Here is a 17,596-nt window from a genome sequence, read left to right on the forward strand (position 1 = left end):
GTTGGGGTTTTTCTTTTTCACTACTAGAACCTCAGTGCACATAGAAAACCCATATATAAATAAATATTTGTGTAAAGAAGAAAGGAAAAAGTGGAGTAAAAGATTGAGTGAGGAAAGAGAGAGTGGGGAAGAGAGGAAGGAACCAAGGGAGCTGGGATCCTCTTCCAGGCCAGCTTGACTCCTATATTAGTGCTCCACGCCCTTGCTTGAGGCATAAATGAGTAGCCTTTCAGTAAGAAAATGGCTTATACAACTAACTCAGCGCCCAAGATGTACTTACTAAGATCTAACCAGCTGATGATCAATGTATTCATGACGCAAATCATTTCCTAACATCTCTGTTACTCACTCCGGCTGGATCTGTGTTCTGCAGCATGAACAAGCGCCCAGTTGTTTGTGAGTAAATCAATAATTAATGACAGCAATGGCATGCTGAAGCCTTTTCCTCTGTAGCAACCCTAACCTACTTCCCTTGTGTTCCTCCCCCAGGCTGCTCCCAAACTCCCATTTCTCTCTTTGGGGATTTATCTAAAATACCACTTTGTTCAATGGTTTCCACTCTGTCCAATGTCATTTTTATGTTTTTTTGGGTTTGTTTTTCACTGTGCCTCACCATCCTACCTGGGAATAATTGTTTTGCATCTATAAGCCATATTGCATTTGGCATAATAGGGTTTTCTGTGTTCAATCCAATTTAACTCAACATGCAGTTATTGAATATCTATTATCAGCCAAATCAGGAAAAAAAATGTAGGAGCTTGTTCTCCTTGAGAAGGAAGTATTGCGATTCTATCAGGGAAACTGCAGTCAACACAGAAGCCTGGGAGAGCAGAATTCTGCAGACTACAGATACTTCCTGAGAAAATCCGAAGCAGCTTCTCTCTGCAAGGAAAGCTGATCAGGATGACATTGAGAGGTCAGGGGCAAGTTCGTGTCTGTAAGAACTAGAAGACAGTGGGGTTTCAAAGCTTAGAGAAAGGCAGCAAACCATAATCATTCTATCTCTGCATATGGATTTGGTGAGCACAGTTCACACCTTCTTTTATAGACAAAGAAGGATGAGCTGGGGAAGGAGGCAAATATCCTAGAGTTATGGTTATGCAAGCCGTGACACAAAAGGTATACTGTGAAAGGACCTAGGAAAGCAAAATTCACATAGGAGGACCAAGATAACAGTTGAGTTTCATAGCCAAGAAAATTACATTGCACCTCAGGACTGACTTTTTCATTAATCCCTGCTCTAATATATGCATTTGTTTTTAAGCACAAATGCTTAATCTGATCAATACCTGTGTTGCTCTTTAATTCAGGAAATTTTCACTGGGATCCTCAATGAGGGTAAGCAGAATGGGTTACATTGGTGCATCTCTGAAGTACCCCAACTGTGTGACCTTTGTTGTCTTAGCAATCACCATCTCTCACCTGACAGCAGTCATGGGCCATAAAAATCAGTCACTGAAGTTGGAAGGGACTCAAATGGAATTTCACTAGAATGTCTTCCAACAGTTGAGTCTCCTCTGTGCATCCTTTTGGACTAAAAGTTGAACACTTTTAGTGACACATGACTAAAAGTTGAACACTTTTAGTAAAGCAAAGCTCACAGCTCTCACACACACACTCCATTCTCAAGCAGCTATAGTCATTAAAAAGTTCTATTTCTCTACCTCTTCCCATATCCCCAACCTGAAAAAAAGGTCTGTCCCACCCATTCTGCGATAGTTCTTTAAGACAGAATACTGTAGTTTGCTTCATTTCTCTAAGCTATGAAACTCCGCTGTCTTCTCCTATTTTTTACAAACAAGAACTTGCCCCAGGGAGCAAACTTGGTGTGGACACCCATTGCTCTATCTGCCTATGTCCCCTTCTTTCTTCTGAAATGGTAGGCCCTCTTTTCTGAAAACAGGTACCAACCCACCCTCCAACTCCAACCATGTGGTTCCAGAGAGGCTGCCTTGTCCTTGCATATTCTTTCTCCTGAGCCAGAACTGACTTGCCCAGAAGTGGGCACGTCCTCCCAACTAGGTCAATCACAATCCTTTTGGAACTGGAACTGGAAAATGAGCATAAGTTACTGTAGTGTTGAGAACCTTTGGATGTGACACTCACCAGTCATGTTCCCAATGTGTAGAAGAAGAGAGTTTACAGTCTTCGATTACATGACATGCCCTTGGTATTCTTCTAATACATTCTCTACTTTGCTTATACTAATTCAAGTTGTATTTCTTTAGCTTGTAACCAAAGATCCTTGACAAATATGGATACACTCCAATATATTTCCTTTAACCCACCAGGCCTCCACAACTGAATCCACTATTTGTAAGAGGTTGCAGGAAAAGAGATTGGGAGAAGGTCCTTGGGTCTGTTGGACTCAGAGAAGAGCAGGCCTAGTGCCTCCCTGGTTTTAGCTATGTATTCCTAATTTGCAACTTCTAGTGGACTTTTCCAATACAACGCTTCCCTTTCCCAGATCAAGCCATAGATCAGCAGCTGTGGAGGGCATTCAGTTACTTACTGGGTCATTGTACATCTGGACGATGAGTTGTTTCACTCCATGCAGGGTAGGGTGGACCCATGGAGAGGGATCCAGCCAGTGACGATTCAGATCAAACCCCATCAAAGAACACCTAGGCAGTACCCAAAGTAAGAGTCAATATAGACAGGACAAGCTGAGCTTCTCACTTGTCAAAATATGCTTAGGAGTAGGAGCAGTGATTATGTCACTTACCTAGCATTTATCATTTTCTAGAGACAGTTCTAAGTACTTTATATGAGTTAATCCATTCAGTGCCATCAACAACCCTGTGAGGTCACTACTATTGCAATTCCCACTTTACAGAGGAAGAAACTGAGTCACAGAGAGATTCCAAAGTATTTCTGTCTTTGTAGCCTCATGTCAGCATCCACAGACACATGACCCATAGACACATATGCACATCTCCACACTGCAGCTGAGAAAAATGCTCAGGCCAAAACTACTGGTGTTCCCATTATGCCTCTTTGCTCACACCTATAGCTAATCCATTGTCTCTACCTTCAAAATACACCATAACCCAACACCTTTTTACCACTTCCTCTGGTATCACCTTAAGTGTGGGCCAAGGCCCAGAGAATTGTAATCATATTTTACCTGGTCTTCTTGTCTTCTTCTTGTCTCCTCCCACCTCACCTCCCATGACAGTGTACAGCAGAAGACTGGAGATTTCCAGAAATTTTAGACTTGGACTTGGATTCAAGTTGTCCAGTTACATAGGGTTATGTTCTTTCCATTCCTTTGCTGAGCCTGAGAGCCAGTTGCATGTGTGGATTTGAGGAGACCAGGGCATAAGCCTTCTCTTTTCAAATGTCTCTTTCCTCAATGCCCCTGGAGGGACTGGAGAACCCCATTTCTTATCACTATGCTACTTTTGTCTCAGTGAGAACCAGAGGAGAATAATGTGGAAACTTCCAGGAACATCCTTTTGCTCCACATTCAGATTTTCACTAGCGTCTTGCCTAGCCTCTCTGGCAAGTCCATCCCTCGTGAGTGTGGGATAATGCCCCCAGGGTATGCAGAGGAGATATCACTGAGTTCAGGTCCCCTGCTCTGCTGATGGTGTACTATGTGACCCTGGGCAAGTCCCTTGTTCTCTCAAGGCCTAAATTTCTCCCAGCTACAAGTAGAGAAGGAGCTTCCACAAATGGACCACAAGCTTTTCAAGAACCTCTTTCATCATGGACTGCACTCTTCCTACCCTACATCCTCAGTGGAGAGGAGCGCACAAAGAAATGTTCTGTGTGTTCCAGGATTTCCATAAGAGCAGTGATGCCTAGATATCAACCATTCTCTGTGCTTTAAACAGAGGGGATCACTGATGCTCGCCTTCTAGGCCAGCAAGTTACCTCCTGACCTTGAACTTGCAAAGGGGTCCCGTTTTCATTTGCCATTACAACATGAGCATTTTTCTTTGTTAGTAAACTCTTTGTAACTAGCATTGTAATAGTGTTATAATATGACATATTATCCCATTATATGAACCCCCATAATTCATTTAGCCATTTCCCCACTGTGGCATATTTATTTTGTTTTCAATGCTGCACTATTTTCAAAATGCACTGATGAATACTCTAATCCCTAAAGTTTTCTCCACATTTCAGAATTTTTTTCTTAGAACAGTTTCCAGAAGTCGAATTGCTTGGTAAGAGGATTGACTGACTATAAAATCACTATTACAAATGAAAAATGGTCCTCAACATAGAAAGCAAAAAAGAAAAAAAGTAACATCACCTTCCTGTCACTCAAATATAACTCCTGTTAGCCTTTGATGTAGTTCCTGCCATCTTTTCTTTCTGAGCTTATAGTGGTAAGTGCAGCAGTAGTTAACATTTAAGAAGTGCTTACTATGTGACTTTACACGAATTATCTCATTTCATTTTCGCTTTTATCTCATACAAGCCCTGTATTACCATTTTACAGAGGAGAAAACAAAGGCTTAGAAAATGTAAGTAACTTTCTCTAAGGTCACTGAGCTACTATGTAATGGAGTTAGAATTTGAGCTCAGGTTAACCTGATTCTCAGAGTCCAAAATCTTACCAATTGCTCTCCTTACTCTGCTCTCCCCGGACTACGCTAGATTGTCTTTCAGAAAGGAAACATTCATTGCTGTGACTAGTGCCTTGATCTACAGACATATCCATGCAGTTCTTAAATATTCTTATCTGAAGTATTGCTACTCATGAAAGTGATTAAGGACAGACAGAGAGAGCCTCACAGCCACACTCATCTGAAACCTGCTCAGGGTAATTTGGCCAGCATATGGAGGAGCAGGCTTCAAACCCAGGACTGTCCAGCTTTAATGTCTATGCTCTTCCACGGAACAAACAGTTTAAGCAAGCTGTCTGCTTTTGAGAATGTATGAGTAAATTAAGGAGGAGAGACTGGTTTAGGGAACAAGGATGAGGCAAGAGTTAAATATAGCAATTCATCACGGTTTTGTTAAGAACCTTCTACACACCAAGCTCCATGGTAGTGTTGCTGGGATAGAGTGATTGATAAGAGATGTTCTCTAACCTCAAGAAATGTATAATCCAGCAGGAGGAAGAAGATAAGCTTACAGGTTTATATCAATTTATAATGCAGGATAATATTGTGAGTATTAAATGAGCTAATGCACAGGTTTTGGTACATAATAGTAACTCAAAAATGCTGTATTGTTGTTTCTATTGTACTGTATTATTATTTTATGCTATGTCCTATGTGAATGGCATGGACTAATAGTTTCACAGTCCATAGGATGCTGGAATGGGCAGCAGTGGTCAGGGATGACCTCTTCTCTTCCTTGAGTCTGGAATTAGGCAGATCTGAGTTCAAATCCATGCTCTGTTCCCTCCCAAGTGTAGGAGGCATTTGTCCATGTTCTTTGGGGAATGCTCAGCATCTAACACTGTTACTAGATGGGGGGCTGGGTGGGGTGAGTTTGCTCCTCATCATTACAAGATGAGGCCGTGATTGTGCCCTATCTCCCTGCATGGAAGCCAGCCAGATTCTACCTCTTTGTTCCCCGGCAGCCATGGTAGCAATAGGAAATCCGGGCTCAGGCACCAGCCACTCCTGCCCAGGACGTAAACTTGGGACTGGGTGATGTGAGGCAGCAGGGAGTGCTGTGCAGCAGTGCCACTGTGGAACAGAGGCAGAGTATTCTGACTCTTCAGAGCTGCTCAGTTAATTGCTCTGGTTTTCAAGTCTGGCTACCAGTTTTTACGTGATTCTGTAAGCCCCTTCGTATAAATTCCCTTTTTGCTTAAGTGGCTAGAGTCAGTCCTTGTTAACTTTAGCTGAAGGCATCCCTAATCAGATAGCCCTATGAAATAATTCATAGAAAATTCTGGCAGGCCCCTATATTGTCCACTTCCCAATGGCTGCTCAACAAACAGAGGGAATCATTGGTCTGGCTGCTGTGCTCACAGAGCTTTTCCAGCCCTCACTGAGCATCTAAATATATAGAAAGGTATATTACCCTTGCCAACAGGACATAATCATAAAACAACTGTGCTTACTTATGTGCCTCTCCTCTGCCCCCAAATAGGAATGTCCTCAGCACTGTCTTGGGCAGGTCACCAGCTTGCTCTAGGATACCTCTATGACCTAAAACTCACTACCTTTCCAGTTAGCTTATCTCATTCTTGAATCTTCCATTAGAAAATTCTTTTTTCCTTTTTAGCTGAATGTGTCTCCCAGTCACTTCCTCCATCCTTCTCAGTTTTGCCCCATGGAGTTGCACAGAACAACAGGGTTATACTGTGGGGACCAGCGGCTTTGGGACTTACAGTTATGTTTAAGTTCTGGCTGTGTTCCTCACCAGCTGTGTGATCTTTTTTAAATTTCTTTTTTTGAAATGCACCTCTAGGCTTCTGTTTTATCATAGGTATAAAGAGGATAACCACTCTGACTTTCTGGATTGCATACATGAACATACATGTCTGTAAGTGGACCAGCAGAATTATCAGAAAAACATAAACATTGAACAAATGATAGCCAGTGATGACAGTGAAGTGGTGATAATGGTAGCACTGCTGCAATTGTCTAAACTTAAATATCAGCTCCTCCAGGAAGTAGAGGAGGACGTTCACTCCCTGCACATGAGGGGTAGGTGCTTTTCCTCTGCTCCCATAGCATCTGTTGCTCCCCCAGCAAAGTGGCTACAGCACAAGATGTGGCAATTATTGAGTCCGCTTCTCCATTGGACCATGAATTCCTCAAGAGCTAGGACGCTATCTTATTCATGTTGGTATTCCTGTGCCTGACAAAGAGCCTGGATCATGGCAGACGTCAAAGAAGTAGTTGTTGAACAAACATTTCATTCTTCCTAAGCATTTTCCTGTCTCATATGATATAGTTCTCACAACCATTCAGTCACATGATAAACCTCAATTTTCTATTGGGAGTGTTGAGGGCCAGAAAAGGTAAGCCATTCTTTTGAGGCTACATAACATGTACTCTAAAGGGCCCAGACTGGAACTCAGGTGTCCTATCCCTGGACCTCATAATCTCCCCACTTGGCTATGCTGCTTCCAGGAAACCTCTTTGATTCAAAAAAGAACTTCAAAACTGAAGGAAAAGTGTTAGAGGTCAGAGATCCTGAAAGGTTAACTCCTAGATCCAGCCTGCCAATAAAAATAGAATGTAACTGGTGATTCAAAGGCATCTTCAATCCTCAGGGAATCTAGAGCTTTTTAGAAGCTAAAGCATTTGTGATATTCTTCAGTGAGTAGTACCTGCATGGGCACCTTTTGAGCTGATTTTAAACGAATGCTTCTAATGACACTCAATCTATCCATAGGTTAAGTATTTACTGAACAAAACATCTTAGTAAAGATGCAGGATCCCTGGTTAGGAGCCTGGGGTACAGGTTCCACCTCCAATGTCTATGTCATCTTGGAAAAGTCACCTCCCCTCCCTAGGCTCTATGCACTTATTTGTAAAATGAAATGCTATGCTTTACTCACAGAGATCTCTTTCAGCTCTCTCAGTATATGATTCTAAAGCATCAATAACTGGGCTTGTTACTCCCAGAGTAAGGGACTTTGGAGGAAGCATATATTTCCAATTAAGTTAAAATTCAAAGAAAACAAAATATTCTAAGAAAAGTGTTGATAGAATTTTAAAATGAAACACCAACTAATCAAGGATGATCAATATCTTAACATTAATTGCAAGCATTGCTCAACATTTGAGATGTGTGGGACACAAATGGGAGTTTGCCAAGAGTCAGGGCATGAGAGAGCATTCCAGGCAAAGAGTATAGCATGTGCAAAGTTAGGGAAGCAAGAATGGTCAGCAATTATGCATATTTTTAACAGGCTGCTAGTATGTTCTGCTTGTGTCCCTAATTGACTATACGCACAAGAGGCCAAGGCTGGTACACGCTCTTTCTCTTTACTGGTTTCAGGACCAAAAAGCAGCTGCCTAAAGACAGAGGAATGCATAAGATGGCCTCCAGATGCCAAGCTCTCACTCCTATGATTGCCAGTTTAGAGTCACTGAATGCAAAATCCTGGGTCCCTGCCCTGTGTCTCTGTCTCTTTGGTGCTCTTGTATTCTGTTATTTGTTTTTAAGATGAAATTTTTGCATGAGCTCAAAATCAAGACCTACGTTCTGACAAGAATGGGGCTATTTATGGTACCAGTGCGAAATAATCTTTCACATTAGGACCATTCTAGAAAATGCAAATACATGGAGGCCAAATTTACACATGACTGCATAATATATAATGTCTTTATTTTGAGTTGGAGATACTCTTAAGTATCTTTTCTTTCTTCCTCTAATCTGTGAAATCCATGAGGGCAGGGATAATGTCTGAGTTATCTTTCCCACCCCCACTCCAACACTGTCTACTATAAACCCAGGTGCAGAGAAGATTCAATACATTTATTGGATGAATGAATGAGTGAACAGATTAACAAAAGCATGGATGAACACCTTGCAGGTTTGCAAACATGGGTTAGATAGTTACTTTCAGATATATTTTGAAAAGTAAGCACCTACTAAATACTAGACTCATCCACAATAATCAAATGAGATAGGTATTATTAATCCACATTTGATAAATAAGGAAATAAAATCCAAGAAAGATTTGATCTTGAGAGGGTCACTTGACAACTAGTAAGATATAGACCTGGAATTTGAACCCAGGTCTTGTTGATGACAGGATGGTTCACAGTCACCTTTGAGGTCCCCCAGCCATCTGTGAGTCTGTGTGATTTATAAAAGAGACACTAAGCTACTCATTTGTCTGATCTTCTTATCCTGTTCTCTTTCTCATTTGCCCAATGGCAGAGATATAATGGTTCCAGAGAATGTTATTCAAATGGCAAATAAATAGCTCCATCTCATGAAGGACATCATGCCTTATCCCTGTTCGCAGTATGGCAGCTAGAATGAGAGCAATGATTTCAATTCCCCTCCTTATGATTTCCTTTTCATCTCCTCTGAAGAAAGGTAGAGAAAAAGGCAGCTTGGCGGCTCCTGATCAATCTTGCCCTGAGCACGGCGAGGCTGCTCTAAGGAGCAGTGGCATTGACAAGCAGAGACGTATGAGGTACGCCTGCAATTGTCCCCCAAACACAGCAGTTTTTCAGCATTACCAATGAGCTGGATTGGATTAGGTATATTTGCACCAAAAGCAAAATAAATATTGCTTTATTTAATGCCACTAAAAGGTTGAGATTCAATTGCCCCTGGCCTGAGGCACCTTCCAGCTCTATTGATTGGCCCGTGTCAGAATGCCAGATAATCTGTCATCAACAGCCCCTGAAAAATGCTTAGCATGTGGGTTGGGCTCTGCTGTTGTGTAGATGGAGGATGGCAGGCAGTGCCCTTTGTCCCAAACACAAGGGATAATCATATACATCCACTTTCCATCACCACCACCAAGATATTTAAAGCATTCTCCTCACATCCCTTCTTAGATCATCATGATGAGGAGATGTCTGTGACCAGGACTGTGAATACTGAGAGGAGGGTGGATAAGAACATAGGCTTCAAAGGCAGAAGGCTTGGGTTTGAGTCCCAGTTCTGCCATCTAGTAGCTTTGTGACCTAGGACAAATTCATCTGTTTGCTTAAAGACCTGAAAGTGCCGAGAGGGCAGCAACTGACTCTATTTCATTTGTCACTGGGTCTTCATTGCTAGCACAGTGTCTCGTACACAGCTGACTCTCAGTTGAACTGTATAAATAGAGGCTCAGAAGTGGTGATTTGACCATGGTCCAGCAAGGACAAGTGACAGAGGCAGAGCTTGAATCCAGTCTGCCCAACTCTAAAGCCTATGTTCTTAGCCACCATTATACTTTGTCTTTGCAGTCCTAGGAGTCAGGTAAGAGCCTAATAGAGGGACTATCCCTCATGTGCAGTGAGAGGTAGATGCAACATCTATAGTTTTTAAATGGTAAATCTAAGTTTCAAATGAGAGACTAACATAAAATGTACCTTTATGCAAACTGACGAAAGGTGCTGCCCCCTACCACCCAGGGTAATAAGTTGCAATCAGGTGCTGTTTCTGGGTGGGTAAAGTACAGAATAATGCCACTTGGTTTGGCCAGACTTTGGATTGAGAGCAGAGTCATAGCCCATAGGCCCCATTGACCCCTTGACCACTGAACATTTGTACAGTGCACAAACTGCACATCCATATGGAGCAGCCTTGGATGTGTCCAAGGTTTATAGCAAAGCCAAGATGAGCACTTAGTTTTTCTTCTTCCAAGGTTCATTCAGCAAGGTCTTTACCCTATAATGGTGGCCTTTTTGGCAAGGTGGCATGATTGGGGTCAGGGGTGTTCAGATCACATCTGGAAAAGGGATTATCTCCAACCCTAAGAAATTCTTCCTAGTGGGTAAGGAGAGACTTTAGAGTGCCTTCTCCCTTCCCATACAGAGCATATACTCCAGGGATTCATCTTGTCTCCTGCTTGACAGCAACAAACACTGGGTTCAGGTGGATTTCCAGCATTGCAACTTAAATCTAATTCTTAGAGTCAGTGACCAACTGGAAGGACCTGAGATTTCATAAAACCCAATCCCCACATTTCAAAGACGGGGAATCTGAGGCCAAGAGGACAGAAAGGGTCTGCCAAGGTCACACGGCTATTCAGGGGTAGAATGGGAAGTCCATTCCAGAACCAAAGGATTATTTTTCTCTCTATAAGAACAATGATAAGGAGTTTACTCCTTTTTGAAAGGTCTGAGGGAGGACATTTTCTGAAGGAATACACTGGCCCTTGAGGCTAAAAATTCACCATTTCAGTTTCTTAAGTGAAAAAGGACAGAGGAAACAAAAAAGGGGGCATAAAAGTCTTTTATGTCTTCACAAGACCTGGGTGCTAGCAAGGCTCTCACCTACCTGCACCACGCCTGAGAATGGCTCTGAGTCAAGTGTGGGCTCTGGAGCCACACGGCCTGGCTAAAACCCTGGCTTGGCCAACACATTGTATCTTTGTGGCTGAACCTCTCTGTGCCTTAGCTCTAACTGAAAGTGGGAATTTTGTCTACCTTAGAGGGTTGTTCTGAGGGCTAAATGAAATCATATAGGTAAAATGCCCAGGACACCATCTAGATTGAGATAAGTGCTACACATGTTAACTGTTCTTGTGGTTTGCTCTTGGTATGATGTTCAGGATCCTTCACAATCTGGTCCCCAGTTATTCCTACACTTCTTACACTATGATGTCAATCTGTACCCCATGCAAGGGTAGCACATGATAGGGCCTGTGAGCCAATAACAAAAAGGTGCCCCCTCTGTGGGTTGATGCATTTCCGCCAAGTCTCAAGGCTTGTCAAGCCTGTGCTGCACTCCACCCTCCACCCGCCCTCTTAGCTGGCTCCTTTGTGTGGTGCCCAGACTTTACCCTACGTAGGATGCAGCCTGGACCACATGCAACAACCACACCAGAGTACCTGGCATTCCTCATGGATCTCCACTCACTCACTCAGGGCTCAAGCAGCAAGACTCAAAGGGCTCTGGGTCAAATCTCTGGGTGTCATTCCTGGAACTCCTACTATTAAAGGCAGTACTTGGGCAAATGACTTAACCTCTCTTTGAGTGTCAGTTTCCTTATCTGCAATATGAGGGTAATACAAGACTTATCTTGTAGGTTCATGAGGTTGTCGGGAGGAACTCCCCATTGTTTTCAATGCCAATGGTAACTTTCAGTCCTCAGGAATGAAAAGAATGGGTCTTCTTCTCCATTCCCTTGTTTTCTCTTCCCAAGGAAGGAGATGGAACTTATCTGAATGGTCAGCTCCAGAAAAGAAGCAGAGCTGGTTTGGGCCTAGCCCCTCCTAGCATGTGTTTTTGGGATCTGGAATTCTGAAGGGTCTATTCTGGTCTTCTCTCTGCCACATGGTGTGCTTTCTAGGAAGCTTCTTGCCTCCTTTTCTCCTTGTGTCTGATGGGAAAGTTGAATTTTGAAGTGAAGTAAAGGAGGCAAGTTTGGCCACAGATATAGACGATGCCTTCCAGGTCCTGCTTTTATCAATAATACAGCTAATATTTTGACTCCTATTTTTTTGATCCCTGTATCTCTTTCTAAATTGTAGGAATAGGATGAAAGTAGGAGCAGGAGTATGATTAATTATCACTCCAAATCTCTAGTGGAAGTACTACATATAAAACACTTAGAATAGTGTCTGGCAGCTATATGCTTTCAATTAATATTTTGTATTATTATATTACTGTGTTGTTATTTATTATAATTATTCCTTTGGTTTGGAGCATGCTGCCATTCTTTTCCCCTGGCCAACTCCCACTCACCCTTCAAGATTCATCTCACACAGCCCTTCCTTCAGACATTTTCTCTGACTTGCCCTATCCCAACCCTTTGCCTGGGTTAAGAGGTGCCTCCTCAGTGACTTCACAACCTGGGAATCCCTGGGCTTCCCTCCATCAGCACAGTTATCTCTTCTCTGGACTGTGAACTCCTTAAGGGCAGCACAGGGGCCAAGCCCACCTCATATTCCCCAGTGTATGGTACAAAGTATGTGCTTGGGGATGGGTTGGTGGGTTGGAAGGGCAGGAGAGGGAAAAAAGAAGACAGGGAAGAAACAGTTAAAAGGCTTCTCAAGTGGAAGCAGAGTGCCAGCAAAAGCACAGATGTGAACAAGAGCAGGCTGGTTTAAGACAATGGAAAGAGCCCAGGAAGGCAAGAGGAACAGATGGGAGTGGATGCAGGAAGGGGCAAGGTGGACAGTGGGAGAGGAAGCTGAAAAGAAAGTTTGAGGCCATTGTGCGGGCACTGAATACCAGGCTAAAGAGCTCTGGTTCTTTCTGAGGGTCAATGGGGAGCCGCCGAAGGATTTCTACATAAAGAACTGGCACTATTCAAGGAGTGGTTTAGGAACTAGGACCAGAAATGATGAAGTTCTTGATTCTATCAGATTGTTTTGCTCCTTCAGACTCCCTAGCCACTAATTTTGGGTTACTGTCTCCTCAGAGGCCTGTCTTCACTGTAGAATCAATTATTAAGATCAACTTGCTATCAACTCTAACTTTGAACTGCTATTCAGCTGCTTGCAGGGACAGAGATGAGGAGCTGCCTCCACAGACATCTAGCCATCTGGCCTTTTCCGTGGAACCTGGCTGGGAAGCTCATTTGAATAATTGGTTTTGGCGGTGTGCACTTGTGGGTTAGACACCTGATTACACTGCCAGCCCCAGTGTCCTTTCAGCCTCCACAGAAACATCACTCAGGTTACATAAAGCAGGAGAGAGTCTCTGGGAGGTAAGGGTCTGTCTGGCCCCTGCTGTCACTCTGGCTTTATCTGAACTAACTGTGTGGCTCACTCACTGTGTGACCTTGAGCAAGTTACTTAGCCTCTCTGTGGCTTGGTTTCCTTTTTGCTTCAAGAAGGAGAGTGATTCCTGCCTTGCCTACACCACAGGCTTCTTGTAAGGATCTAAGGGAAGATGGGGGAGTTGTAGCTTAGCAGAAAAGCAAGTGGAAAAATTTAAAGATTTAGGCTGAGGAGAGCTCAATGTCAGACAGCAATGTGTGCATGTGGGCTGTATCAGAAGAAGAGTGGTCCCCAGAATGAGGCTTCTGATGACCCTGTTCTATTCCTTCTCCATGAATTAATTAGTTCTATGAACTTGAAGGGGGTACCTAATCTACCTGTGTCTCAGTTTCCTCATCTGTAAAATGAGAATAATGATGCATTTGTTCTAAGGATTAAATGAAACAACAAATGCAAAATGCCTAAAATAGTGCCAGGTTCGGAAAGCTCAATAGATGTTAGCTGTCATCATCACTATTATCATTATAATGATGTCCTTCAGTCCTTGACACCCTGCCTCAAAGACAGACAATGACAAACATCTGGAACATGTTCAGAGGACAGCAGGAAGGACAGAGAGGGGAATGGATTTCAGATTACGTATGAAAAGTTGGAAGGCTTTGGGGATGTTTGGCCTGGAGCAGTAGTAGGATTGAGTGGGGAGTGGGGAAGGGTGGGAACACATGATCTTCAAATGGCTGAAGGCTACCATGTGAAAGATGGGCTGGCCTTGAATAATCCTTCAGAGGGCAGAGGCAGAACTTACATGCTGGCAGCTTCAGCCTGAAAACAAAGTGCTCTCTAACAGTCAGAGGGGGCATCAGCATGGCATGATGCCTTGGAAGGGAGGGAACAGTCTGTGCCTAGAGGTGGGCAAGCAGAGGGGGCATGGCCTGGATAGGGCACTGGGCTTAATGTTTCTCATGATGCTGTGATAAGGCACCCAGCAGGGAAATGTGACTGGGGCACGGACGGAGGCTCAGAGTGAGGAGGGGCTGGCAGATCTCTCAACAGGGCAATACTTGCTGTGGATCTTTGTTTTCTGTTTCTATGTTGATGAAAAAAAGAGGCAGTTTTTATGCTATTACAGAACAAATAGAACATTGATATGTATTTATATTTTATATGGCTGATTTTAGGTTCTGTTCTAATTTTGGATAGTTTGAAATGTTTCTTCCTCTAGATTTTGAGGTGGAAGAGGTAGGTAGACCAGTTATAATGTGTGTGTGTGTGTGTGCCGTGTGTGCTAGAAATACCTTCCCTGGTGGTTTACCCTCTGCTATGGTTAATGATGTTTTGTTCTGTAAATCTCTATCTCCCTTTTATGTCTGGTGAACTCATATATCATCCATCCATCAAAAACCCTCCTTCATCACTATCAGTCAGAAGGAAGTACTCTCTGCTTCAAGATACAGTGTATCAAGAGGTTAAAACTGGAGCAGCCTAGGCTCAGCAACTAGGGCAAGTTCCGTGGTACTTATGTGCTTCAACCTCCCCCTCTACTTGAAGTAGGAGCATCACACTACCTCCATCATAGGGCTGCTGTGAGTATTAAATGAAACGATACACATAATGTGCAGTGAGGAGCCACTTACATATTAGCTCCTCTTGTATCTCTCGGCATCTACTGCATCACACCCATATTTCTAGTGGAAACGCTGGGCTTCTTATTGGCAAGAACTGCCTCTGATTTCCTTCTGCTTCCCCAAGGCCCAGCACAGGGCCTGACACCCAGCAGGCCCTCAACAAACCTTAGTTAAATTGGATTTACTGCACTGGAGCATCCTTTGCTACATAAGGATTGCCAAGGCCAAGATCCATAATGATGGAGAGAGTCTGCAGATCGTACAGCCTCCATTTCCACCATGGGGTCTGCAGTTCTGTGCTATAATGCAGAATCATTTCTGTACCACCCATAGAGGCCTGTTCCTCCCCACCCCACCTCCACACTCCCAAGAAATACTGAGATTTTCCGAAGATGAGAAATTTCACAGCATCCTGCTATCTTTTGGGTAACTGCGTATTTTATGATGACTAATAGGCAATTACTATGGTAATATTGCAATTCAGCATGTGTGAGGTTTGGGAAATGAGAAATTATGGGTAACTACTTTGGACTCATTTCTATGGTAACAAAAAGTAATTGTCATTAAATACCAGTTATTCTGAGGCTGTACCTGGTAATTATAGATTTTTATGCCCAGAAACATAAATAAAACCAATAAATTTATTCAAAGGTCTATGACTGTTTACTTATACGTGGCTCTATGGAATACACAATGACAAGCACCTAATTAAGAAATGCAAACCCAACACAGGGTTTCATACTGTTGTAAGGAGATGGAAAGTCTGTTTTTCAAATGCAGGCAACCTGTGCATTACCCATGGTCAGAAAGCGCAGCGGGGTATAGGTGGGGGTGGGGGCTCTCTCCTCTGCAAAAGGAGTGACGAGGAAGTAGCTGGAAGAGAGAGTGTGCAAATGCTGCAGTATGTATTGTGGGCATGCTTTCTGTAAGACATTGAGAATTACCAACCAATTCTATACTGGTTCAGCCCATCATCCCCCAACTCCAGTTGCCTTCCAAGTAGGAGTTGCTTGCAGCTTCTTGGCTCTGTAACACCCGAAGTTACAATATTCATCCCTCAAGACTCCTAGGTCCCAGATCCTTCCAGAGCTCTCTGAAAATATTCCCATTGTAATGTCAGTAACCATGCCACTGTTTTTTATAACACGGTGGTAAAATACACATAACATAAAACTTAACATCGTAACCATTTTTAAGTGTAGGGTTCAATGGCATTAAATACATTCATAATGTGCTACCATCACCACCATCCATCTCCAAAATTCTTTTTAACTTGTAAAATCGAAACCCTATGCCCATTAAATAGTAACTCTCCATTCTCTCCATCCTCCCAGCCCCTGGTAACCACCATTCTGCTTTCTGTCTGTATGAATTTGACCACTTGAAGAATGTCATATAAGTGGAATCATACAGTCTTTGTCTTTGGATGAGTGGCTTATTACATTAGCATAATGTCCTCAAGTTTCATTCATGCTGTAGCCATCCCATTCTTGATAGAGCCTCTCCCCCTGCTTCTACTAAATGATGGAAGGTGCCTTTCATCCCACTTCCCTCTTCCTAGAGAGTAGGTGGGAAACAGGCCAGGGGAGAGAAGTGTCTTGTCCAAGGACAAATAAGAACGCTCAGGAGAGTAGTGAAAATTAGAGCCTCAGTTCTCCACTTCTGCCTATAGCTTATAGAGCAAAGGCAATGTGTGGGAGTGTGGAGAGTCCCTGGATGCACCCTATGACCTTGAACATGGCTCTTCACCTTCTCAGCCTGTTTCCCCATGGCTTAAATGGATACAGTAAAAACTGGCTTTCCTTTCTTGGTTGCTGTTGTATGACGAAAAATGGTTTTGTAAGTGCCTTTAAAAGTATCACGTTCCATGCAATAACTAAGCATGGCTGAGAATCCAGTTTGTTAAATTATAACAGTAGCTCATCAGGTTAAAGCATAGCAGTATTCCTGTCACAACAACATACAGTTAAAACAACTGGGCCAGGAGGCCATGCAGATGAAGGTAAAGGGTTGGGGGCTGACTGCATCTGGCCCTAGTTACTCTACATGGGGCACTGTAGCTTTGTGCCGTCACACAATCACTAAACACTATTGTTTAGTTCATTTGTTCATTCTGGAAACATATACGTGAACTTCAGGTCAGTGACTAGAAAAATAAAATATATTTCAAGAGCCCATTTGCCAGGTACTGGGGATACAGAGAACAAGGTAAACAAAGTCCTGACTTCATGGAGTTTACAGTCTAAAGTGAAGACAATCATTAAACAAATAGTCACATAAATAAACACATAATTACAAATTAGGGCAAGAGCCATAAAGGGAGAGTATAGGGTGCTATGAAAGAGTGTAATGGGAGACCCACTGTATATTGCAAGCCCTGGAAAAGCCTTTCTGTGAAGTGGTGTTAAACCTAAGACCTGAAATGAAAAGAAGGCCAATGTAATTGGAGTGCAGTAAGTAAGACAGAGTGTATAGTTTCTCTGTGCTTTTACTGTATAAGGTAACTGTTATCCATTGTTATATCATCCAACATAATTGTTAAAGATAGGTACCATAGCGTATACTATAGTTGCTCTATATTGTTGCTATAAACTTTAGTATAGGCTCCATATACTCTTACTGTAAACCATAGTCTGGTATCATATACAGTAGTCTAGTTAGAAAATGGTGCTGTTCTTTAACATAAAGAGCTTGATCTATCACGGT

The 17,596-nt window shown here is 42.8% G+C and overlaps 1 protein-coding gene across 1 annotated transcript in view; it reads right to left on the bottom strand.

Annotated features, from left to right (window-relative positions):
• Positions 1 to 17,596, bottom strand: part of AGBL4 (ATP/GTP binding protein like 4) — a 1,451,937-nt gene that overhangs the window by 105,165 nt on the left and 1,329,176 nt on the right. Inside the window, exon 8 of the mRNA XM_025357747.1 lies at positions 2,513 to 2,624. Coding sequence (XP_025213532.1) covers positions 2,513 to 2,624 — 112 coding nt within the window. The remainder of the gene's footprint in view (positions 1 to 2,512; positions 2,625 to 17,596) is intronic.

The sequence above is a fragment of the Theropithecus gelada genome, chromosome 1, assembly GCF_003255815.1.
Source record: "Theropithecus gelada isolate Dixy chromosome 1, Tgel_1.0, whole genome shotgun sequence".
In the NCBI taxonomy this organism is placed as follows: Eukaryota; Metazoa; Chordata; class Mammalia; order Primates; family Cercopithecidae; genus Theropithecus; species Theropithecus gelada.